At 43.7% G+C, this 17881-nt stretch overlaps 1 protein-coding gene across 1 annotated transcript in view; it reads left to right on the top strand.

Moving 5' to 3' along the window:
- Positions 1-843: 843 nt before the first annotated feature.
- Smchd1 (structural maintenance of chromosomes flexible hinge domain containing 1) overlaps positions 844-17881 on the top strand; it is a 127908-nt gene continuing 110870 nt past the window's right edge. Inside the window, exons 1-3 of the mRNA XM_032901759.1 lie at positions 844-1365; positions 12335-12410; positions 14022-14183. Of these exons, the coding sequence (XP_032757650.1) occupies positions 1180-1365; positions 12335-12410; positions 14022-14183 (424 nt within the window). The 5' untranslated portion in view covers positions 844-1179. The remainder of the gene's footprint in view (positions 1366-12334; positions 12411-14021; positions 14184-17881) is intronic.

Here is a 17881-nt window from a genome sequence, read left to right as displayed (position 1 = left end):
CAACCAGGTCTGTTTCCAAGGTGCACTGACTTTGAGTCTAGCTTTATCATTAATCATAAAGGCTCCTGCAAACCTAATAAAACAACACCCTTAAATCGGATCCAACTTCTAGAAACATAAAAGAACTCAATTAATTAATGGGTTTCATTAATTTACACGTTGGTCTCAAGTACAAAGCATCCAGGTTTTAAGAACCAGAGACCAAGTCAAGCACCCGGCAAGGTTACTCTTGTTTAGCACTCACCGTGCTATCTGTATAGTCAGAAGCGCATCCTCCAATAAGGATGCTAAAGTTTTCGAGGAGGGTGTCGTATGCACTTCGCGCTTAGAAGCTGACTAAACCTCGGTGAATAGGTTAGGCGTTATTCTGGAATCGCAGCCTCAGAGAGCCTCAGAGCCTGGCAAACCAGGGGCGCGCATCGCGGCAGCGGTGACGTCAGAGACCCGTTCCTCCTCCAGGCCGAGCTTTGTCTCATTGTCCCACACTAAAACCCACCCATGACCGCGAAGGAAGCGTGCGCGCAAAGTGGCGCCCAGTGTTTTAGCCACAGTGTCGGTCGTACGGGGACCCAGGTGGTGCACACTTCCAGCCTCCGCATCCGCCCGATTCGGTCGCGCCCAGGAGACCGCATGGCGTGGTGGGAAGGCTCCAGGGCACCGCAGCCGGAGCCAGCATAGACCCTGGGGCGACGCGCCCGAAAGTCGTCCTCCCGCGAGGCCCCCCAGGCGCTGGGAGCGGTCTTCCCGCCGGTCCCCAGTCCCCGCGGTCCGCGTGAGGCCGGGGGGCGTGGCCTGGGGCGCGCGAAGCTCCGCCCCGCCCCGCGGCCTGCTGGACCGGCCCGGTCTTAGGCGTCCTCTTCCTCCTGCGCAGCAGCCGCGGCGGCGGCTAGCTCTCAGGTCAGGGAACTAGGCTCGCGTGGGCGGCGGCGCACGCAGCTGGCGGGCTCCGAGGCGCGCGCAGCGCGTCCCTGTCTCCGCGGGTCGCGGAAGTGACGTGAGGCACCCCGGCAGAAGAGCGTTTGAATCGGTTCCCGGGTTGCTTCCCGGCCGCTGCCCAGTCGGTGCTGCGCGGCCCGCCGAGGCCCCGAGCCGCGGCGGCTGGAGCCGAGGACACGCGCGGAGTCTGCGTCTCCGGGAAGCGCGCCCGAGAGCCGCGAGGTCTTCTCTTTTCCCCCCAACATGGCAGCGGAGGGCGCCAAGGATCCCGGCGGCCTCTCCAAGGGGTCTGGAAGGGATGGCGACATCGACGGCTGTAGGACGGTGTACTTGTTTGACCGGCGCGGGAAGGACTCGGAGCTCGGGGATAGAGCACTGCAGGTCCCGGAGCGCGCGGGCTACGCGGAGTTCCGCGCGTCTGTGTGTCAGGTACGTTCCGGGGCGCTGAAGGGATGCTCTCGAGGAGGTGAGGGTAGGTGGCCCGAAGCCTGGGTGGGTCACCGCCATAAACTTGTCAGATGGCCGGGATTCTGCGGCCTTGGCCTCTGCCGGGTGCCCACGTTGCGGTTGATCCCCGGGCTGGATGTCCCGGCCGGCCTGGCTTTGGCCAAGGTGGTTGGGGTCCCGCCCCTCCGTGGGCCTGTGCTGGTTTAGCGTGGGCCTGTGCTGGTCTAGCGTTCGGGACCTCGAAGTTAGTGGGCGCTTATCGGGTTTAGCTACAGCTTTACGGTTGCGAAGCAGTAGGTGCAACATCCTGTAGGAGAAGCACCTGTGTTTGTCTTAGTTCGTAACTTCAAAAGTAGACTGCCGAGTTGTATCCACTGGACAGTCAGCGTCGCGACGGTTGCGCCGTTTAGAGGGGGTGAGATTCCGGGAGTCCGGGTACCCCAGGTTTCAGGGAGGTGATGGAGTCATTTCCCGGTTGTCTTGTCAGAAAGGTTTGCCTGATCCGTCCCAGCAGGATTCTTCTACAGAGTTAACACTAAGTTAGGTTAGTGTTCAGAGCTGCCCTTCTGGTTTTCTGAGCTCCCAACTTTCTTGGGAATTCCTAAACTAGCTCCAAGTGCCCATAACGAAGAACGAGTTTACTGGTTTGAAAAATAAAACGAGTGACTGCGTAGCAAAACGTGCTGTAGATGCTTTATAGGTTGTTGGTGGTACTGTTGCCTGAGCTTGTGAGTATGTTTGGGGGAGGGGTATTGCGGGGTTTTGTTTTGAGACAAGGTCTTGCTTTGTAGCTCTGGCTAGCCTAGAAGTCTCTGTTGACCAGGATGGCCTCGAACTTTCTGGTTATCCTTCTGTCTTTGCTGGCCAGTGTTGGTAGTCACAGGCGCAACTGCCACCGTTCTGGGCTCTGACCTTTTAAAAGAGGAATATGGCAGTGGCCGAATTAACTTGTGTTTTTCTTCCAGAAAACTTAGTTTAGGATTGGCCTAGGACACTAATTCTCAGCCATCCTTAATGTTGCGATCCTTTAATACCTATGTTGTGGAGACTTCCCAACCATAAAATTATTTTCGTTGCTACTTCACAACTGTAACCTTGCTGTTATGAATTGTAATGTAAATGTCTGTTTTCCTGTGTTTAGAACCACTGAAGATACGACTTTGTATATTTGTTGAAAAACTCAAATTGAGTTTCACTTTGACCAGGTGGGCTTTCTTACGTTTGTAGCTCTATTCCCAGTGTCTTGCTTGACATATGGTAACTGTTCACACAGATAGGAATGGATACATGAATTAAGACAAAACTAGGTAAACCCTGAAATTCATTCTATGCCTGCCACATATGGGGGTAGATTCTCCCTGTCTTGTTTTAAGACTAGTTCTTATACTGTAGTTATAGTCTGCCATGTATCTCAGTACCAGCAATTTAAAAATTAAGGAGCCTCAGTATTACTCCTTTGAGTCCTTCCTCTTCTTTTTATATCACTGTAGTACATGTTTTACATTTAGTTTCTTTCCTTTTGTTTCCAGTTAATTTTGCCAGGAATGTGTCTTTTTACTTTTTTTTAAGTAAAATTTATTTGATTATTATTTTATGCATATGGGTGCTTGCCTGCGTGAATGTCTGTGCACTGGTTCTTGACTGGAGCTTTCAGAGACCAGGAGAGGGGTATCTTGTGTGTGCTGGGAATCAAACCCAGGTCCTCTGCAAGAACAGCTTTGCTCTTAACCATTGCATCATCTCTAGCTCCTGGATCCTGTGCTCTGTTGGTTTATGCAACATCCCATGGGGGTGTTTGCATTACACAGATGAAGATGAAGGACTGAGTCAAGCACCTGCAGTTCATACGTTACATAGTTGTCCTGGCTTGTTTTTTTTTTTTTTTCCTTTTTAAAGTATTTATTTAATGCATTCGAGTACACTGTCATTCTCTTCAGACACACCAGAAAAGGACATCGGATCCCATTACAGATGGTTGTGAGCCACCATGTGGTTGCTGGGAATTGAACTCAGGACCTCTGGAAGACCATCCAGTGCTCTTAACCACTGAGCCAGTTCTTCAGTCCTAGTTTGTTTTCTAGGTTGTGATAAAACATTCTGACCAAAAGCAACTTTGGGGAGAAAAGGGTTTGTCCATCACTGAGGGCAGCCAGGGCAGGTGCTGAAGGTAGGAAGGAAGAATGCTGCTTATGGCTTGTTCACCCTGGCTTCGTTCATCCCTCCTTCCCTCCCTCCCTCCCTCCCTCCCTTCCTTCTTCCCTTTGGTCTCCCTCTTCCTCTTCCTCTTCCCCCTCCCCCTCCCTTACCTAGGACTACCTGCTTCTGTGTTGCCACCCACAGTGGTCTTGGTCCTGCCATATTAATCAAAAAATTGCCCCACAGAGTTGTCAACAGGAGAGTGATGGAAGCGTTTTCTCTGTGAGGCTTTCTCTTCCTAGACGAGTCTAGCTTGTGAGAAAATGACAAAGAACTAATCTGCACAGTGGTGCACAAGAAGTGAAACCAGTAGAGCTGATCCTTTGTTGGTTTGTTTGTGACACTGATAGGTCTAGAACACACGGACGCCTATGCTGGCCCTAAGCTCTCATCCTTCCAACTCAGCCTCCTAGAAGTGCATGGCCACACCCAGCTTAAGAACAACTCGATTCCAAACAAAAACACTCCAGGCACACTGTTATAGTTTTATGTTTCTTTTTCCTGTTTCTATCTCCTCTTCTTCCTCTTTTTTGACAGAGCTCTTGTGTAGAAATCACTTGGTGCTCCAGGCTAGCTTACACTGTGGGCAAACCTTTAGTTCAGCCTCTCAAGTGTGAGGAGTGCCTGGTATGGCTACTGTGTCCATTTAAAACCGTGCCATTCAGCATACACTCGTTCTTCCTCTTTTGTGGCAAGAACACAGCATTTACTCTTAACAGTTTTCAAATATGCAAGATATTTTTATTTTTTAACCTATTAGATTTATTCTGAGTGTATTTATTCTGAGTGTATATACGCATTATACACACACGTACACACATGTATGCACTGCGTATGGACATTAGGGGGCAGTTGTAAGGAGTTGGTTTTCACCCTCCCATGTGGTTCCTGGGTTTTGTTTAAACACTGGTCTCACTGTGTAATCCTTGATGGACTCCAGCTTCTGGTCCGTAGCTTCTGAGTGGAGGAGTCATAGACATGCACCATATATGATAATTTTAATTTATTTTTTTATGTGCATTGGTGTTTTGCCTGTATGTGTTTATGTAAGGATGCTGGATCCCCTGAAACTGAAGTTACAGACATTTGTGTGCTGCTGTGTGGTTGCTGGGAATTGAACCCAGGTCCTCTGGAAGAAAAGTCAGTGCTCTTAAATGTAGACAAAACTGTCTTCCAGAGGAGGAAAGTATAGCCAGCCTCCAGTTTGGAATTTTGACTTAGAATGTTTCAACGTTGTGGTGGCACAAAAAAGAGACATCCAGCAGAAAGTATGCTTTGAATTTTGAATTCTGATTTTTTGTTTTGTTTTGTTTTGTTTTTGTTCTGTGAGAGGGTCTTTCTGCGTAGACCCAACTGGCCTGGAACTCATTATGTACACCAGACTAGCCTCAAACTGACAGAGATATACCTGACTTTGTTTCCTGAGTGCTGTGATTAAAGGCACTCACCACCCATGCCCAGCTTGAATTCTTATCTTTAAGAAAATATTTTATGTCAGTCTATTACACGAATGCTTCTTGGTCTGGGCCGGTGTTACCCATGAAAGCCAGAAGAAGGTGTCAGATCCCTTGGGACAGACAGTTGTGAGCTGCCATGTGGGTACTTGGAATCAAACCCGGGTCCTCTGGAAGAGCAGCCAGTGCTCACCCCAGCCCACTGACACACATGTAGGTAAATCACCCATACACATAAAAGTATCTTAGGTAATAGTCATGCATGCACACCATGGATTTGAGTCAGGTCCACCCCCATTCTCTCCAATCTCCCCATGCCCTTCATCATTTAATATGCTCTCTTCTTTTTTAAGAATACTCATTGAGCCCATTTATTACTACCTGTATGGAGCATGGGTAGCCTGTCAAGGCCCTCTCCCTCAGCAGCCATCAAATTGCCAGGAACTCCTCAGATATGGATGAGATGCCATGAGCTCCTCCCCCAACCATGCTGGGATTTTGGGCTGGTGTGATCTTGTACAAGCCTTGTGCATACAGTCAGTCCCAGCTGCTATGAGTTTGTGTGTAGCTAGTCTGTCCTGTCTGGTAAATACTGTTCTGCCTCCCTCTGCTAACCTAGGCCTAGTCCTGGAAGCTTCTAGCCTCTCAGTCTGATGCAGGCCTCCTAGAATGTTTCTAGTCTCTGAGACATACTGTTGAATGTGCTCACCTCTTCTTAGTTCTTTCTGATATCTGGCAGATTCAATTCGGCTGTTCTGGCTCTGTTACGTGGCAAGAACACAAAATTTACTCATAATAGTTTTCAAGTATGCAAGATACTGTTTTTATTTTTTAACCTATTAGATTTATTGTGAGTGTATTATGAGTGTATTATATACATTATACACACATTTATGCATATGCTGCTGTGTATGGAGGACAGCTATAAGGAGTTGGTTCTCATCTTCCCTTATGTGGGTCCTGGGTTTTGTTTTGTTTAAACCCGTGCTGAGTCTGGCTTCTCTCAGCCTCTCCTGAGTTGCTCTGCTTGGCCTCACACTAACTCTGGCCATCTGTTCTGATCCTCTGGCTCCTTCTCATTCCCTGGCTCAGTCTGTCTCACCTGTGTCTATGCAACCTGTCCCTCCTCTTTCTCTTCCGTAGCTTCCCTTTCCTCTCTGCTCTTGAGAGTTGAGCTATCTCTGATTAATTCTGTCAAATCTTACTCTGGTTCATCACTTTTTCTGCTCACTTTGTCTGCCACAGCACTTTCAAATGTGGGTGCTTCCTTCTCCAAACTAACTGTACCTTCCTTGTGTGGGATTAATGTTAAGGGCTGAGCTACGCCATAACGAGAAACATCTCAGGGTTCACAGTGTGATCATATATCCTGCAATAGTAGGCACAAGCTATACTATTTGTGAAGTTAGGTCTCTGAAACACATTTTTAATTTGCAACGATTTTATTGGATTGTAATCCCCTTATAAAGGAATATTTGTATAGTTTTAGTTGAGTATAATCTAATTCGGGTAACAAAGGTATTTCCATTCCTATCTAGAGATATGTGGATAGGTATATTGATAGTTGAAAGGCAGAAGCCATCTATGAAGTTAGTCACAAACTGGATTAAGTATACTAATCCATTATTCTAGAAGAATCCTTAAAAGAAAACCTTAAAAACAATAGCTTTATAGGTATACTGTATGTAATAATTAGATACGTAAAATATTTTCCAGCTGTACATTAATCTTAAATATTTGTACATAGTTTTGTATATGTGTACATGTGTGGTTGTGTGCATGTGTTGGCCAGAGATCAACTTTGAGTGTCATTCAGCATTGTCTACCTTGGTATGTGCGCGTGTGTGTGTGTGTGTGTGTGTGTGTGTGTGTGTGTGTGTGCGTGTGTGCGCATGTGTGCACTGACTTTTGTGATTAAGTCAGAGGACAACCTTGGTTGTTAATCATAGTGTTTTGAGACAGAGGTTCTCACTGACCTACAGTTGCCAAATAGGCTAGGCTGGCATCTACAATAGGGTTCCTGGGATTGAACTCAGATGGTTGGGTTTGGCAGCAAGCATCTTTAGTAGCTAAGCGGCCTCACAGGTTTGTATTTGGAGTTACCTGTGTTCCTGGGTAGCTCTGTGTAGCTGAGAATGATGTTTCTCTCTTTGCATCCTGAGTACTGGGATTACATGGGTGAGATACCATCCCCTGATTTGCAGTATTACATGCCTCGCCCCCTTGGCTTTACAGTATTGTGACTTCTCTATTTATATATGTGTCCTGTAAACTACATTTTAGCTGAAAGGCTTCATTAAATTTAATTTAATAAGTTCAAGAGGATTCAGGTGGTCTCAGCTGGATTCATCCATTAAATTCCGACTTATTTAATGGCTACCTATTATTGTTGTGTTGTTTTGTTTTAGACAAGGTCTTATTATGTAACCCTTCTGGCAGTCCACCTGCCTCTGTTTCCTAAATTCTGTTATTACAGAGATTTACCAACACACCCAATTTTTATTTTTATCTATTATTTATTTATTTATTTGGTTCTTTTTTTCGGAGCTGGGAACCGAACCCAGGGCCTTGCGCTTCCTAGGCAAGCGCTCTACCACTGAGCTAAATCCCCAACCCCTTATCTATTATTTATTTTTGAGACAGTGTCTTACTCTGTAGCCCAGGATGGCCTCTAATTTAAAGCAGACTTCCTGTCTCCTCCTTAGTTTTGGGATTAAAAGTGTAAGGCCCCATGCCAGATTTGGGGGTTCATCTGTTGATGGTGTTGTTTTGATTTCCCTTCTCTGCTTATTAGCTAGGATCTCCAGCCCCCACTGCATGAGCGTATAAACGGAGCATTTCATGCAGGTAGACAGTGTTTAGCCATGGAGCTGTTATCTAGCCCTAGCTGGGATTCTTTAACAACATCCTTTAGGCTGAGCATGGTGGTATACATCTTCAGTCAGTGTAACTGAAGATTGAGGCAGGAGGATTGCTGCAAGTTTGAGCTACATGATGAGAGCCCTGTTTCAAAAATCAAGTAAATTCATACTCCCTCCTCAAGGAATCAGGGAGGGGACCACATTGCTTTCCTGAACCATAATTGTTTTGAAGGAAAAAAGTGGTCTAGGGGTTAGCATCCCAATTAGTTCTATAATTAATCCTAAGAATTTATTTTGAGGGGCTGGGAGAGGCTCAAGAGGTTAAGAGAGCTCTTAACTGCTCTTCAGAGGACCTGAGATGTGTTCCCAACACATAAGTTGGGTGGCTTACACCACGTGCAGCGCCAGCCTCAGAACCTGATATCTTCTGGTCTTTGAGATTACTCACACACATTTGGAACACACACATTGAGTTAAAAATCTTTGAGAAGAACAGTTTTATTTTGTATCTTTGGAAGATTTTGCCCGATAACTTAAAATTTTCTTAGGCATCCTTAGTTAGGAAGGATTGTTTCATTTTAGAAATAATATGGTTTTTCTTTTTAATTCAAATGAGTGTTAATTTATTTTAGTTATTTTTGGTAGTTTTTGATATTTTTGATTTTGTCACTCCCACTGTACTTTTTCCTTTTTTAAAAAATTTATTTTTTTTTATTATATTCACTCATTAGTTGTTTAGTCTGTAGGGTGTTATCTTTCTCCTTCCGTCACGTGGGTCCCAGGGATTGAACTCGGGGCATCAGGCATGCTGAACTGTCTCATCAGTTCTGTATTTTCCTTCTGATTATTCAGGCTTTTGCTCATTTTGTTGGACTTAATCTTCCTAATTAAGGAAGCCTTTTTGTGGTTTCTTTCAATTCCTCCCTTTGGTTTGTAATTTGATTTAAAAGTTTTGTAATGTTTTTAGAAAAATGTCAGGCTTCTTTAGATATCCTGTAGCACATGTATTCATACTTAGTATAAAACACCTATTTTCTTCCAACATATTTATATATCAGATTTGTATAAAATAAGTGTTATATTAATGTTTTGTTTCAATAAATTGATTCCTAGTATAATGGAGTGGTAGAGCATGCCTTTGAGTGGTTCCTCTTGATGTTTTAAAATCAAGGGCTTTGAGATGACTCAGTGGATAAAGGTGCTTGCCACCAAGCCTCAGGACCTGCACTCCATGTCCAGGACCCACATGGTGGAAGGAGAGAATGACTCTTTCAGGTTGTCTTCCGACTCCCACATGTGTGCCATTGACAGATGTGTCCCCATGAATGAATGAATGAATGAATGAATGAATGAATGAATGAAAGAAAGGAAGGAAGAAAAAAGTTAATCCTTTCAAAACTCACCTAGTCACTAATGGGTTTTCTTATGAGATCTTTTAATTTGTTCTTTAGCAATTTTGTATGTGTATACAATGTATCCTGATCATACCAACCTGCATCTTCCTTGCCTTTACTCCATACCTCCCCAGAGCTTCCCCTCATCTCCCACGGAATGTAACTTACTGAATCCAATTACTGCAACTTACATGCTCAGGCTGGGGCCATCCTACCAGCAGCCACACCTTAAAGAAAAATGACAACTCCTTCCCAGTTGACATCAGTTACCAGTAGTTCCTCAGCTGGGGATGGAGCCTCCATTCCACGTGGGAATGTTCATTGGCTTGATTTTGTGAAGATTTTGTGCAGGCATGTGTAGCTGCTATGTGTGCTGGCCATGTGTGCACTGGCCTCCCACATCCACAGCACTCTTCCATACCTCCTGCCTCTCACACTCTGCTGCCTCTCATTGGCTCCCTGAGGGAAGTGGGGAGCTTTGATGTAAAAACCATTTGGGGCTGAGCATAGTCCCTTTTCCTCAGCCTTTGGTCAGTCATGAGTCTCTGCATTGACTGCTGCTTACGACAAAAACAAACGTGTCTGATCATGAGTTAAATATGAATATTTAGAAAGCAGTTTGACAACATGTCCACTTAACAGCAAGAGAAGCTTCCCTTAAATCCAGTGACCTTCCCAAGTCTTGGACTTATGACCAGATTTACCGTACCAGGCATGAATTCCCTCCCGTGGAGCAGGCTTCAGGTTCAGTCAGAAGCAAGTATGTCACTGTTGTATCAGGAGGGCATGTCTTGTCAGTATCGGAAGTATGTGGGGGTGCACTACTGGGGGAGTCCACTGTGACTGTTCTATCTCATTGACACTGAAAGCTAACCATCAGAAAGGAAGTTTCCTAGTCATTTCCTATTTGATTTCTGCCCTACAACCAAAGTGGGTTGCATCTTCAGTAATAGGGTCTTGGCATCCAGTTGTGGGCAAAGAGCAGTAGCAATAGCTTGTGTTGTTTTGGAGGGCTTTGGGGCCTCCTTGACCAATAGCTTATAGGAGGGTAACCTGTGTCTGGCACTAAGGATTTCTTTCAATAACATATGTCTTCTGGAGGAAGCACTGTCCACCTCTGTTCATTGTCTTTAAAATTCTTTAAAATTGACTATATCTATATCCACATATATATGTATATACACATCTTATTCTTTGATCATTTAGACAGGATTTTTTTTTTTTTTTTGCTACATCCATACCCCCATTCACCCAAGTTTGTGGCCTTTTGATTTTTTTTTTTTTTGAAAAAAACAAAACATTAAGTCTATTGATGTTGCTCATATCCTCATATCCACTTGGGTTTGGAGCTGTCTGCTAGAGCACAGCTGACCTACCAGGGGCTGTACCTTAAATATGATTCTCCCTCTCCTGGCAGCTGTCCATCAGTATTATCACTTAAGCTAGGGGTGGGGTGTAATGCCTACCTCCTTTCTCCATTGCTGGGATTTTGTCTGGTGTGGGCTTGTGCCAACCTGTGTGTTCTTTCAAAACTACTAGGAGTCCATGTGTGCAGCCACCCCCATTGCATCTGGAGAATACTCTTTCCTTGTAGTCATCCTCCAGCCCCTTCCAGAATTGTCCCTGAACCTCGAGAAGACTTGGTGTGATGTAGACATACCACTTAGTGCTGAGCATCCCAGTCTCATCCTCCGTCCCTTGGTCACTTGCAGGTCTGTGTTAATCATTGTTTATTACAAGAGGAAACTTGTCTGATGAGGACTGAGAGGGAATCTAACCTATGGGTCTAGTGAAAAATATTAGAGAATGATTTTATACTGTGCCAGTTTAGCAGAAGAATGGTAGGGCTCCCACTAGGGACCTATCTAGCCACAGGTTCTTGACCCTGGTATGAGAGTTCTACCTTTTGGAGTGGGCCTTAAACCCAATTAGAAGTTGTTTTGTTCTTATCTCACTAAATAGCCCTGGTGGCCTGGAGTTTAGAGAGCTGCATGCCTCTCCTTTCCAACTTCTGGGATTAAGGGTATGAGTCACTAAAAACAACAACGCCAGCTAACCAGAGCTTCCAGGGACTAAACCACTACCGAAAGACCATATACATGGACTGACCCAGGGCTCCAACTGCATATGTAGCAGAGAATAGCCTTGTTGGGGCACCAGAGGAAGGGGAAGCCCTTGGTCCTGCCAAGGTTGGATCCCCAGTGCAGGAGAATATGGGGAGGGCAATCAGGGGATGTATAGGAGAATACCCCATGGAGGAGGGGGAAGGAAGGAATGGGGCTTATGGACAGGAAACTGGGAAGGGGAATAACGTTTGAAATTAAGTAAAGAAATATATCTATTAAAGAATTTTAAGAAAAGGGCATGTGTCATGATCCCAGGAAATTATATATTTGTTACTAGCATATAAAGTAGTTGGCTTTTGTGAGGCTTTTTATACATCCTTAGCACTGGCTATCAAACTTTCCACCCCTCCCCCCAACTCATCCATGGCTGCATCCCCACATGAACCTTTAACTCCAGCATTCCCCTCTACTCCCATATTACATGCCTTCTACATTTCCCTCTCCCCTTTCAGGTCCTACACTGTACCCCCTCTTGTGGACCCTTTTTGGTTTCATGACCTGTACAGACACGCCAGGTTAATTATAGAAATCTTTAAAATCGGAAACTAAGATCCACATATGAAGGAGAGCATGCATTTGTCTCCTTGTTACCCACTTAGGATATTTTCTATTTCTAACCATCATCCTGGACATTTCATAAACTCATGTTATTTACAATTGAATAAAATTCCACTGTGTATGCACCACACTTTCATTATCTGATGATTCTTACACGCTCTGGGTAGCAAAGAGCAGGAAAAAGCAATTTAAAAGGCTTATAAGTGATTGATTTTGCAAAGTCAAAATTTAAAAATGCTGAGTTCTATATTTCCTAGACAAATGAGTGTAGTGTTTGTAATATCAGTATGTTCACATTCTTGCAAATAGTACATTTATTTCCTTTAAGTAATGATTGGTTTTATTTCCTTTATTTTGGATAGACAATTGGCATTTCATCTGAAGAAAAGTTTGTTATTACAACTACAAGTAGGAAAGAAATTACCTGCGGTAATTTTGGTAAGTAAAAAATGTCCTTTTGTATTTATTCGTGTAGTGAGAGAGCAGTAGTTGTAAACCACTGTCTGTCCAGAGCATTGATAATTTGAAGTACTTGGGGATCGAGAGAAGAAAGGCCTTTGCTTCAATGCCACAGTTTTCCTGCTGTCAGTTGGGCCCATAGAGAGCGAGGCCTGGCCTTCCCACCTGGCTCTCACATGGTAGTTTATAACCATCTCTGACTCCAAATTCTAGAGAATCTCTTGCTTTCTGATCTCCACATGCATAAGGCATGCACATAGTGCACAGACATACATGCAGGCAAAACATTAATCTACATAAAATAAATCTTAAAGAAAAAAAAACCCAAGTGTTTAAAACCTAGGTATGTGGTACATGCTTATAACCTGAGCAGTTAGGATGCAGAGTCAGAGGATAAGGGGTTCAAGACATGCTTGGGCTGTACTAGACTCCCCCTCTCAGAACTACGGGTTTTCCAGCCTCCACTAGGTGCCAGTCTTGAACTTTCCAAAGCTCACGGATTATGAGATGTACTGCTTCTCGGCTTTTTGGCTAAGGTCAAGTGCAGATAATGGGAAGTAAACTTGTGTTCTTACTTGCACATCTTTATTTGTGTATGTGTGTGTTAGCCATTTGTCAGAGGACAGCTTTGTGATAGTTTCTCCTCCTCCTCCAGTGTGGTTCCCAGGGGTTGAACTCAGGCTGTCAGATTTGGTAGAACAATCTTGCTGGCTCAACTTGTGATGGTTTTTACAAAATTAAAAATAAAAAAAGAAATGTGTTTTAGCTGCCATGGTAGCTTACACCTATTATCCCACCACTCAGGAAGCTAAGGCAGGAGACTTGCCCTGAGTTGGAGGCCAGCCTGGGTAATACAGTGAGTCCTGGGCAAGCTCAGGCTGTAGTGAGATCCTGTTTCAATAAACAGACAAATGACATTGCGCATGGTGATGCACACTTGTCGTCCCAGCACTTGGATGGCCGAAGCAGAAGGATCTCCCTAAGTTCAAGGCCTGTCTACGTAATGAATTCAAGGCCAGTTGGGGCCACCCAATCAACCCCCAGTAAAGAAACATTCCAAAGGTACACACATTGGCACACTGTTGTCCTAGCGTTCAGGAGTCTGAGGCAGGAAGGTAAGTTTGAGGCCAGCCAGAGATACGTTATGAGACCTTGTCTTTAAAAAGTCAAAGAAACAAACAGAAACAAAAAGCAAGGGCCACTGTGATGGATCAGTGGGTAAAAACACTTGCCGGATCCCTAGACACCACAGTGGAAGGAGAAATCAGACTTCAGAAAGATATTTTCTGACTTCTACACATGTACTGTGATAAGTATTTGCCCACGTGTGTGCTGGCATCAGTGTACATACACATAGACACAAGACACACAATATACACACAAACAAATGAATAGATTTAAATATTTGCGTAGTTTAGAGTTGTGGAAATGTTACGATTGTTTCATTGACACTGTTTGTAATGTACATAAAGCCATTGACAGTACAGTTATACCGACAAGGGCATTTCATAGATACAATTACCTATTCAGAATGTATTCACAGAGTTTCTGATGCTGCTCTACACTTACGATTTTAACTCTCGATTACAGACGACACTGTTAAAGATGGAGTCACTCTGTACCTACTGCAGTCAGTTGACCAGTCGCTACTGACAGCAACAAAAGAAAGAATTGACTTTCTACCTCACTATGACACTCTGGTTAAAAGTGGCATGTATGAGTATTATGCAAGTGAAGGGCAGAATCCTTTGCGTAAGTAATGTGTTCCCCCATGTTTTAAAAGTTGTTAATCTTTTCTCCTTTGGTCCACATGCAGTTCTTTCACATTCCTTTCATTCCACTGTATTACAAGGCATGGTAACTCGTTTTGTTCTACTATCTTAGTTTCTTTGTATGTGTTTGACTAAAATTAGAATTTTTCTTTGCTTAAAAATTTCTTTTTACTTATTCGTGTATATGTATGTGTACTTGAGTGGATGGATGTATACCACATGAGTGATTTCCCAGGGAGCCAGAAGAGGGTGTCAGAACCTTGCAGCTGGAATTAGGAGTCATCTAGGGATGGATGGTGGGAGGGCTAGAAACCAAACTCAGGTCCTCTCTAGAGCAGCACCTGCTCTTGACTGTTGAGCAATCTCTGCAGCCCCAGTCTATTTTCTTTTAATAGTGTGTGATGTGTGTGCAGATATGTTTCTGCCACAGTGTACATGTGAAAGAAAGTCAGAAGAGAGCTCTTGGCCAGGGTAACGGAACCAAAAGCTTCCAGAGATTCTCTTGTTGTTGCCTATAGGAGCCCAAAGATCACAGGTGTGTGCAGTACTACACACTTGACTTCTCCGTGGCTTCCGGAGACCTGGAGTTACTAAGACTGCAGAGCAGACGTTTACCATTGAACCCAGAAGTCAGCTGAGGGTAAACATAGTCACAGTTAACCTACTAATAGACTTAGATGTGTTTTAGTACAATGAGGGATCTTATAGTTAGACATCTTTTTGTGTCTTAAATACTTGTTTCTCTGGGTTTATTCATCCTGGTGGCTCTAAACCATCTCTAGTTAAGAAAATACCTTTTACTTTCCTCTTATTTTTTATTTGCTTATTCAGGATTAGGCCCAGAGCCTTGGCACATATAGGGTTAACATTCTACTTCAGAGTTATAACCAGTCCCTATTTTGTAAATTTATTTACGGAGTTAAAGTGTAAAAATCGCATTTGCGTGCCTGTTGCCTTGTCTTTAATACTTCTTCTAAACCTTGACCACTTGCCTTTTTAACCTTATGGACTGTGGTTTACCAGATCTTTTCTTCAGACTCCAAACTACTTTATGCCATTACCGTGCTCATTATAAACTGTATTAAAGTTCTTTTCTCTTAAATGTGTTTTACTGTCAGAAATTAGAAAAAGATAGATAAGTGAATAGAATGTGAGAAACAACCATATTGCTACTACCTGAGTGTAGTCCTCACCAACATCTGATGTTTATCATTTCAGATTCTTTTCTATTAGTTGATTTTAAACCGTGTATTTTATGTATGTTAAGTGCAGAAGTGGTATTAACAGACAAGTAGAAAGTTCTTTCATGGCCTGCCACCCTGTATGCACCATTGACGGACAGCACCTCTAGTTCTTTATCTACTTTCAGCCCATTCGAACGTCTCTTCTGTGAGCCTGCCTGCTCTCAAGGCTCCTGTCGTCTCTGCTTTCCTCACCTCCAGTCTCCAGTATCTGTAGAGGTTACATTGACCGGAAAGTTTGGAGTGGAAATAAGCTTTTAAAAAGTACTTGTTTTATTTTATGATTGTGAGTATTTGCCTGTGTGTAGGTCTATGTACCATGTGAATGCAGTATCCACAGAGGTCAGAAGAGGTTGTTAGAAGCCCTCAGACTGGCGTTACAGGGTTGTGATCTTCTGTGTGGGTGCTGGGAATTGAACCTAAGTCCTCTGGAGGAGCAGCTAGCCATCTCTCCACCTCCGGAAATAAGCTTCAAAATTTTGTTTAAGATCTATTTTTTATCTTTAATTATGTGTATACTTGTGCCTTTGTTATTTGATCTCTTTGCTCATTTTACCCTATTGCACATACTGCCTTTTAACATGCCCAACAAGTAGAATTTACTTACTTCTTAGTTGCTTTTCACTTGCTGGGAAGAGGCACTGGCCATGGCAATATGTAAAAGAATCTAGAGCTCTTAATAGAAGAGGGCAGTAGCGTCCATGTTCATCATGGTGGCAGCAAGCAGACATGGTGCTGGAGCAGTAGCTAAGAGTTTATACCTGACCTGTAAGCTGGAGGTGGAGAGAGCTAAATGAAATGCTATGAGCTTTTGAAACCTCAAAGCCCATTCCCAATGACACATCTCCTAATTAGGGTCACACTTCTAACTGGGGACCAAGCATTTAAACGTAAGAGTCTGTGGGGCCATTATCATTCAAACTACCACACTTACTGTAATCACTTATTTCTAGTGTTTTTCTGTCCCTGCTCCCCTCTTTGGAGAGTGTCTCACTCTGTAGCTCTGGCTGACCTGGAGCTCTTCTGATGTGTAGACTAATCTGCCCTCAGACTCACAGAGATCTGCCTGCACCATCACACCTAACTGTGGTCATGGATTCTTTTTATTTTAAAATTTTACTCATTCATTCATTCATCCATTCATTCATCTATCTACTTATTTTATCTGTCTGTCTATTGTTTATGTAACCCTGATTGTCCTGGGCCAGTTTTGGCTTGAACTCAAAGAGATCCACCTGCCAGAAGCCAGAAGCAGAATAGGCTGTTGGATCCCTTTGGACTGGTGTTGAGTTGGACCCAGGCCTTCTAGAAAAATAGCCAATAGCTGACCCATAGGTCCAGCCCTATATTATTTTTTAAAGACTTACTTTTTTTAATGTGTGAGAGTATTTGCATATGTATATGTATACCATATACATGTGGAGTGGAGTCCAGAGGAGGGCATTAGATCCTCTGGAACTGGAGTTTCCGGCAGTTGTATGCCACCTGATGTGAAATGAACTCTGAGCACCACGTGCTCTTTGCTGTAGAGCCTCACCTTAACCCATTAGGGCCTGTCCTGGAACTCCCTTTGTTTGTCAGGCTGGTCTTGAACTCTCAGTGCTCTTCATGCTTTGCCTCCCTTGTTGTAGGATTAAAAACACATACCACCATCCTCAGCCTATGATTATGTTTTTAAAAGCTGACATCTACCCATTCATCCATCCATCCTATCCATCCATCCATCCGTCCATCCATCCGTCCGTTCGTCCATCCATCCTTCTTTATGGAGCATATATACCAAGGCATGCATGTGGAGGTCCAGACAGCTAGTAGAAGATGCTTCTCTGCTACCATATGAGTTGTCAGGATGATTCCGGTTGTCAGGCTTGATGGCAAGCACCTTTACTGATGAGCTAGCTACCTGTACCATAATTACATTTTATTTCTCATCTTCCAGTAAAATGTGCAACTCTAGACAAGAACCTTTGAACTGTGCTATCCCTAGAGCAGTGTCTGGCAGGTAGTAGGTACTTAAATATTTGAAATTTGAGTCAATTTTAAATAATTTCCTTGGAGATACATTTCTGAATATATACTGTGTAGTCAACAGATAAATTGTTTTAAAGACTTTCGGAGTAGCTTAATTACTGTACAGACTGTATCAGTTTTCAGTTGTGCCTTCATTATATAGACAAGTGAAGAGTCTCTGTTTAACCTCTGGCTTCTGCTAACTTTGCAGCAAATCCCAAGATCTTCTCTCATTGCTTTGCTTCTGGTGCTTCCTTACTTTGTTGTGGCTGGGCTTCAGGTCATATTCATCATTTCTTCTGTGTATTTTCTTTGAGCAGATGGACCTGAGTTTTATTGTATGTATGTCAGTGAAACAAAGGCATTACCTCTGGCTGTGTAGTATCTTTGTTAAGGATAATACCTGTTTCAGCTTCCTGTGTGATAC

The sequence above is a fragment of the Rattus rattus genome, chromosome 4 (assembly GCF_011064425.1).
Source record: "Rattus rattus isolate New Zealand chromosome 4, Rrattus_CSIRO_v1, whole genome shotgun sequence".
Classification (NCBI taxonomy): domain Eukaryota; kingdom Metazoa; phylum Chordata; class Mammalia; order Rodentia; family Muridae; genus Rattus; species Rattus rattus.
The sequence above is the reverse complement of the archived record's forward strand: the minus strand, read 5'-3'. Positions and strand labels throughout refer to the sequence as shown.